Consider the following 8,237-nt stretch of genomic DNA (forward strand, 5'->3'; position numbering starts at 1 on the left):
CCACGTTACCCGGAACCTTCTTTTTACCCCCTATGTATTTAAAGAAGGACTTCTTATTGTCCTTAATCTGGGAAGCTAGTCCTCATTCCATCTCTGCCTTGGTGGAAACAAATTCGAAAGAAGGGTTCAGTGGTGTAAATGAAGAAGTTCCCGCTCTGGGTACTTGCGGTTTGAGGAGCAGTTGACCTTGGGGCTCCACCTCCCCTATTTCCCCAGCCACACACCAGCCCTCATTGTTGAGGTGTCTTGATATGATGCAATACTCTGACCAGGTCCAGTCCTGATCTAGAGGAATCGTGGTGGATTTCTTTCTAAGCCCTCTTTAGGTCAGTCCCTGAGCCCTGTACATAAAGAGTTACTTTTTGTAGTGGGCCAGTGATAAAGAGCTGGGTCTGTCCTGGCCTTTGCATCCTCACTGGACCATTTATAATAATGAAAAGAAACAAAGAAAAAAAGAGGAAACAAAACCAAGAAAGCCTCCACTCTGGAGGTGTTGCTTCAGTCTGAGCCCAGTGTTCCTCCTGGCCTTCAGTCATCTAAGCTCTGTAGAAAAGATAGTTCAAGGAATGGATGAAGGCACCACTCCTCAGCCTTCATCTTAACGGAGCCTCCTATGCTCTGCTTGATGAGCCCTTACAGATCCAGCACTGATGTGCCTCAGTGCTCCAAGACCATTCCTGCCCCACGCCCTGCAACTTTGGAGGCAGTTCCACCTCTACTCATGCTAAATGTCCCATGGCGGCACTACAGGCTGACATCATCAGCCGGGTGATGCCAAGATTGATTGACAGGGAGCTTTTAAAATGCAGCACCAGCGCGCACCGCTGCTGCTCCTATCTTGAAGGTGAGTACTCCCTGCTTTCACAGGCTTTTTGGTTGCCCCTGTTGGGGTCTGCTGGGGGTCCTATGGGCTCCGCAGGGAATATAGGTCCCCATTTGTTACAATATTAAAACTTCTATTTACTGTTTTACAGTTTAAATTACTGAAATATAGATAACTTATGACAAGCCAAATTTATTATTTCTTAATTCCAGCTTTTTTTAACTGCTGTGTAGATTTTCTGGCTGGCTTTGATTTAAACCTAATTTTTAACTGTACTTTGCATTTCTACATAGAACAAACCCTTCTAAGGTCATTATTTTATGAGTTGATAATGTCATGCTCTTAATAAGGCACTGTGTGGTTTTTTTAAACTATTTTTGCCGTAACAACTATTTAATCTAAGTTATATTTAAACCTTTTCTTGTTTACTATGATATGCTTTTGTTAATATGGTCATTGATTCTATACTGAACAATTAAAGTGCAGATCATTGAATGTCATGTAAAAGGTAAGATTGTGTCCTCTCTTCAGATTTTTCATTAAAGACTGAAAATAACATTTTCAAAGGTTCTAAGTCCATTTTACAAAAGTAACTAAGGCATTTAGGCTTCAATTTTTTAAGGCTATTTAGATTCCTTGAAATCCATTGAAATTAGGATGCTATATACTTTTTAAAATCATGCATTTCGGGGCACAATTTTGAATTATATTTAGCCATCTAAAGAGTAGATTTTGTGGGATTTTCAAATGGGTTTTATGGAAAAGAGATAGGTACCTAACTCACACTGAAGTCAGTCAGAGGGTCTGGCATTCTTGAGCAACATATGCTATCAACCTGCTATTGTAGACATTCCCCTGGCTGGTTGTCCCCTTCCACCACAGAAATGGCTGCATTTCCTTAGTGCCGGATTGTGTATGTTGCGTTGAGGATGAAAGACCCTACGTATGTGTAAGGTATTGTTAAAAGATATTTTCCTAGCTGTTATTTATTTAGCTTAGATTAAATTACATAGGGCTAACTACTGCTCATATTTACATCTTAGAAGCCCATTAAAGTCAGTGAAACTAAAAAGAAGTCCTGAATACTAAAATATTACAGTTAAAATTTTGCTCCCATCCCCTTGCCTTTCAGGATAATTGTTTCTATTTTGTCATCATTTTTAATTTGCTTCTTTCTCTACATCCTTTTATTTTACAGACCAAAAAACATGATGGTGTACAACTGTACAACAGGTGGGATCAACCCCTTTTCCTGGGGAGAGATGGGTAAGTTCTAACTAAAGGATGAGAGTATAGGTTGTGAGTGCCATTCCTGATTTCAGCTGTCACTCTGTGCTCAGCATGTATAACTCATATAACAGTTCATGGCTGAACTGCAAGCTCTTTACAGAGCTTTCACAGGTCAGAATTTAGGCCTCACTTCAGCAAAGCACTTAAGCACTTGCTGAATTTTAAGCAAGTGAGTAATCCCATCCCTAGTCAGGAATGAATGGAAGCACTTCCTAAATTTTAAGCACCAAAATTATTCCTGTTGGATCTTGAAGACTATAAAAAAAGAAGCAAAGCAGAAGTATAATAAGCAATTTTTGTGCCATAGACAGTGGTGGCAGCTGAGCGGGCAGAAGCCACCATTCTCATGCCTAGGTCTGATGCCATTCTCACTCGCCTCTAGTTAAGCTATCAGAATAAAGATAAACACTTCTGGTTCCAGAGAGAGATTCCACATCCAGATTGTTTTCTTCTACTTTTCTTTTGGTTTGTTTAAATATAATTTGAGAACTGAAGTGAATGATGATCCAAAGATGGGTCTACTTCCCAGAACAGCAAAAGCTAGTATACTTAGGAAAAATGCTGTTGCTTTTGCTTTGTATTTTTACAGACAGACTTTGGCTCATAGAAGAACCTAGCTATCAAAGACTTAATTTTAAATGGTATGCCTTTCAATAAAAGGATCTGGTCAACAGAAATATTCAAATTAGCTCCATGATCTTTTTTCTTTGGGTGAAATGTTTTAAATGTGGGCTCATTCTAAGGTGATGCAAATGATGTGACTCTCGGTATCATTACTCTAAAACAGCAATTCTTAACTGGAGCACCATGGCACTGTAGCCAAACAAGGTTAGGGTACCACACAGTATTCACACCATTAGGTGTGCAAGCACCTACACACCATAGCAAGATAAATCCAGAGATTTCAAGTAGGAATCCGTAGTGTAAAAAATATTCTGACCTATTATGGTCTTTTTGAACTTTTTGTGATGCAGAACCCCCACTTCAAAGAGCAACTTTGTCTTAGTCGGCTCCTGGGGAGGGTGGGGGTGGTATTTTCTTCTTCAAGGATGTCAAGGTAGTGTTGAAATGCCAACATCCCAAACAACACAGTAGACAATTCCTCTCCAAAGTAACAGTCCTTATTATGCCATTCCTGTTCCTTCTGTCCTTCCTCAGACTGTCTGTCCTCCCTGGGACTATTCTGTTCTCACTACTCTATCCTCCCTAAGACTTTTCTCTGTCCTCCAGCTCCCTTTCTGCTCTAAGACAACCTTTTCTCTTTCCCCAGCTCTCTCAGGCTGGAATCAGACATTGTCTGTGGAGCATACTGTGCCACAACATGTTGCAGCAGAGCTGATTGTGCTCTACATAGATGTCTACAGACCTTGCCAGGTGCCATACCCTGATTACAGACATGGATTTCCCCTGCTTGCAGACATGCCTGCCTGTGTTGGAGAGTGGGGGAATCTCTTGCAGGGGATTTCCCCAGTGGATATCTGCAAGCACAAATGGGGGAACTTCCATAGCAGTTCCCCTTCCCTGCCTGCAAGCATGCATCCCATGCCAGGGCGCAGCTATGCACACCGGAGGAATCCTTCTGCAAGGGATTTCACTGGTGTGCATCTGCAAGCATGGGGAAGAACTCTCATTAGGGGTCCCCCTTCTCCATTTTCAGCTGCATGCCAGAGAAATCCCCTGTAGAAGGGTTCCCCTGGCACATGTCAGCAGGAAGGGAATACTCACTTACAGACATGTGCCCCATGTTGGGGTGAAGCCCTGTAGTTCTGCACTTACCCAGAGACACCATGGAGACCCCAGGAATGTATCGGGGTAAGCAGAGAAATCACAACTTTACCTGCTTACCAAGACACATCTCCCAGTAGATCTCTGGGACACATCTGGGTGAGCAGGAAAAGTGAGGCAGGTGTTCCCAGACTTTAAGGGGCCCAATTCTGCCCAGGAATTCTCAGGGTGTGCAGGTCTTTGGAGCCCCAGCCTGGGGCAGCTGGACATTGCAGGCAGCTTTGGGTTACCCATGCTCTCCCACAATAAAAAAAAAACAGATCAGCCAGTCAGGGATCAGACTCTAGCCCCAGGTGGGTAAAAATACAGCCTATGGGCCAGATCCAGCCCACCAAGGTATTTTATCTGGCCCATGGCAGGTCTCTAGCCTACCCAGCCCAGGTACATGGGGCAGCCCAGGCTGTGCCACACGGAGCTGGTCCTAAGACTCCTGGGCACACAGCAGGGCTGGGATGGTGTAGGTGTTGGACTCGCTTCCTGGCAGCCCCTGTAGTGGTTGCTTCTTCCAACTGCTGCTGCCAGGCTCCAACACTGGACCTGGGCCCACTGCCTGAATACCCTGGCCTGTCCACCCCACACCCACCACCGGGGCACCTGGTGGAGTGGTTGGACAAGGTCTCCATGGAGACTGGCTCAGGTGGGATGGGGCTGTAGGCAGGCAGGGAGGGGTTGGACTGGGGCCAAAATCAAAGTTGCAGACCCATGATAGCGCACAGCCCAGGGCAAAGCTGCAATCTGCTCCCTGCACACCCCTGCCTGGGGAACCAGCACCCATTGCAATGTCATGTGGGGAGTGCTGCCCTGGGCCCCATTCCTGCGCTGTCACAGCCCCATGATCTCAGTCTCGATCCTGGTCCAGCTTGCTTGTCCCACTCTCGAATGCCATTTGCCTATAGCCCCATCCCATCCAGCTGGCCAAGTATGGGGCAGAGACAGTTAGGGAGTTTTGGTGAGCTACTGTAGGCAGGGTGGGGAGAGGAGTGTGCTGACCTGACCCACAACAGCTCACCAAAACTCCCTAAGCGGGCCTCCAGCCCAAGTGATTGCCAGCCCAAGTGTGCAGTTCTTTGAAATGAGACTAAGAGCAATACTCTCTCTGATTGACACTGGTGATCTCCCTCTGTGAGAATTCAGTCAGGACATAGGTGGCTGTGCCTGTGCATAGGCCCTAAGGGGAAAATAGGAGGTCAGTGGGGTGGGAACACAGGTTATTGCTCTGGGAGCATCAGGTCAGGCTCTGGGTTGGCAGAGTGGAGATTATGGGACCAAGTTCCAGGGGAGCCAAGAGGGGAGATCTGAGAGATGGAGTGGAATAAGCTTCCTCCAGAAGTGGTTCAATCTCCTGCTGTGGAAATCTTCAAGAGGAGACTAGACTGTCACCTTTCCAGGGTCATCTGACCCCCAGTTGTCTTTCATGCCTAGTGCTGGGGGCTGGACCTGATGATCTTCTGAGGTCCTTTCCAGCCTTACAGTCTGTGAATCTAGTCCAAGATCACACCAAGCTGGGGGGAATATAACCTCATAAATCCGGATATCAAAAATCTGGAATTCTTGAAAATCTGGCACTTTTTTAAAAATAAACTACATCGGGGAGTACCAGCAGCCAAAGGGAGAAGCTTGCACATGGCAGCTCCCACTGCCATCCACCGCTGCTCTGCATGCAGCCGCTGTTCCTGGACCAGCTGCCGCTCTAGTTTCAAAAATCTGGAAAGTTCACGTTTCTGGCAGGTGCTCGGTCCTGAGCACACCGGATTTATCAAGTTATACTGTAGTAGGTACGCTGGAGGGTAAGGCTAGAATTCAGAGTGACCTAGAAAAATTGGAGGATTGGGCCTAGAGAAATCTCATGAGATTCAACAAAGACAAGCACAAAGTCCTGCACTTAGGATGGAAGAATGGGGGCTGACTGGCTGGGCAGCAGCTCTGCAGAAAAGGACCTAAGGGCTTACAGTGGACAATAAGCTGAATATGAGCCAACAATGTGCCTTTGTTGCCAAGAAGGCTAACAGCATACAGAGCTGCATTGGTAGGTGTGTTGCCAGCAGGTCAAGGGAAGTGATTATTCCCCTCTATTTGGCACTGGTGAAGCCATGTCTGGAGTACTGTGTTAAGTTTTGGGCCCCCATTACAGAAAGGATGTGGACCTTTCTGTTTGAATGTGAAGAGAGTCCAGTGGAGGGCAATGAAAATGGTGAGAGAGCTGGGGCACATGATTTATGAGGAAAGACTGAGGGAACTGGGCTTATTTAGTCTAGAGAAGAGAAGATTGAGAGGGGATTTAACAGCAGCCTTCAATTACCTGAATGGTGGATCAAACAGAATGGAGCTACATTGTTCACAGTGGTGGCTGATGATGGAACAAGGAGCAACAGTCTCAAGTTGCAGCAAGGGAAGTTTAGGTTAGATATTAGGAAGAATTTTCTCACTAGGAGAGTCATAAAACACCGGAACAGGTTACTCAGAGAGGTTATGGACTTTCCATCCTTGGAGGTTTTTAAGACTCAACTAGACAGCTTTGGCTGGGATGATCTAATTGGGGATGGACCTGCTTTGAGCAGGGTGTTGGACTAGATGACCTCCTGAGGTCCCTTCCAGCCCTAATTTTCTGATTCTCTGAAAACCAAGGTTAGGAGCTGGGGTGCCAAGTTCCAGGGAGGAGCTCAGATCAGGGTCAAAGAAGCCAAGCCAAATCAGGATGCCAGGAAAACCAGAGAATAGGGCCAGCACCGAGATTCAGGGGAGATCCAAGGTCAGGGTTAGGCAAAACTCAAGTCAGAAGTTGGGAGAGCAGTGAACATGGGGCTTATCAATACAGACTGAGGCTGCAGATATGTTTAGGAGGAGCCAGTCTGGCTGCAGAGAACTGGGGCAATCTCTTTAGCCAGGAATGAGGGAAGGTGTGGTAACTCAAGCTAGGCCTGCTTGATCAGAATCCCTGACACCCTCTAGGTCAGTGGCTTCCAAAGTGGGGTGTGCGCAACCCAGGGGGTGCGCAAGATGATCCGTTGGGGTGCAGGAAGAAAATATTACAACTTCTATTTATATAGATAGGGGTGCACAATCAAAAAAGTTTGGGGACCACTGCTCTAGTGCACAGAATTCCCACTGAGATCACTATGAGTGTGCCAGGAGATGAGTACAGAACACTGAATGCAAATCTGCAGTGTAGATCTGACAGCAGAAACCTGTATGGAATGAAGTTGTGGTGCTTAAGAAGTTTAGAATGGATTCACCACAGTAATAGTTATGAATTACTGTGTAAAATCTTCAGAAGAAAGTACCCAGTTCCCAAATGGACCTTCTACCTCTTTCCTATTAATAACAATACATGCATGCTTCTAAAACCACCAACATGCATATCCTAACTTACTGAAATGATTGAAAGCTAATAGCTAGCATTTTCTGAAGGGTGCCTTGAATCTAACGTGGGGTGTCCTGAGTCAAAGTTTGAGAATCATAAATGTATTAGGTTTGTATTGTATCCCAAGCAGCAGGACATGAGGCATGTACTTTTAATAGATTCCTGCATTGTACAACCAGACCAGGAGGGTCTACTCTGAATCCTCTGTGTAGAACAGTTAGTTAGCCATGGGGCTAGTTTTTGCCTGTTTTTTGTTTTTTAATTTCAGCTAGAACAGTTCAGCAATGTCATTGTGGTTGCAGGGATGAGTGGAGCAGAATGTGGCCCATTTATTAAACCAAATTCAGCTGTGAGATTTAATTCAAGAATAGAGGCAATATATTCAGTGATTTTACTGCCTTTGAGGTGGATGTCATTTTGCCATGACTGCAGAGAATCTCTGACATACAGTATAAATGGGATTGAATGAAGCCTGCAATTCTGTTGGCATTTTGTTTTTGGGACCAGTTGCATGTCTTTGGTGAGCTACATTTTCTATTCACCAAATAGTTGAAGCAGTTCAAAGTAACCCCCCATAAATAGCAGACTTTGGGGATCCAAAGCTTCTACATCGACATTCAACCCTGGAAGAATTCCAGTTAAAGACAAATTTGGTCCATTCAATGTAACTGTTAAAGTAACCCCCAGACCCTTGGCCTAGTTCCACAGACCAGTGCTGATGGTGGCAGATGAAAATCTGGCATTGTCTTTCCTCACTTTTGGCCAAATTCTGTTCTACCAGTTTAAAGCCAATAGAGTTTCATTGTCTTTACAGTAAACACAGATAAATAAAGGCACAATATCTTGAGGCTAATGCCTTTCCTCTAAACCCTTCCTTCAATCCTGTTCTTCCTTTGCTCCCTGTTTTTGTTCTAAGGGCCTCCCGATACCTGAAAATGTACAAAATACCTGTTTTAGAATGGGGGGGGGGGGGGGGGG

At 45.3% G+C, this 8,237-nt stretch overlaps 1 protein-coding gene across 2 annotated transcripts in view; it reads left to right on the forward strand.

Moving 5' to 3' along the window:
* The window catches only part of FAR2 (fatty acyl-CoA reductase 2), a 316,414-nt gene that overhangs the window by 294,281 nt on the left and 13,896 nt on the right, over positions 1–8,237 (forward strand). For both annotated transcript variants that reach the window (XM_019515991.1, XM_019515992.1), the window contains exon 8: positions 2,022–2,089. In XM_019515991.1, coding sequence (XP_019371536.1) covers positions 2,022–2,089 — 68 coding nt within the window. The remainder of the gene's footprint in view (positions 1–2,021; positions 2,090–8,237) is intronic.

The sequence above is a fragment of the Gavialis gangeticus genome, unplaced genomic scaffold (genome assembly GCF_001723915.1).
Source record: "Gavialis gangeticus isolate Ggan-Ray unplaced genomic scaffold, GavGan_comp1, whole genome shotgun sequence".
NCBI lineage: Eukaryota > Metazoa > Chordata > Crocodylia > Gavialidae > Gavialis > Gavialis gangeticus.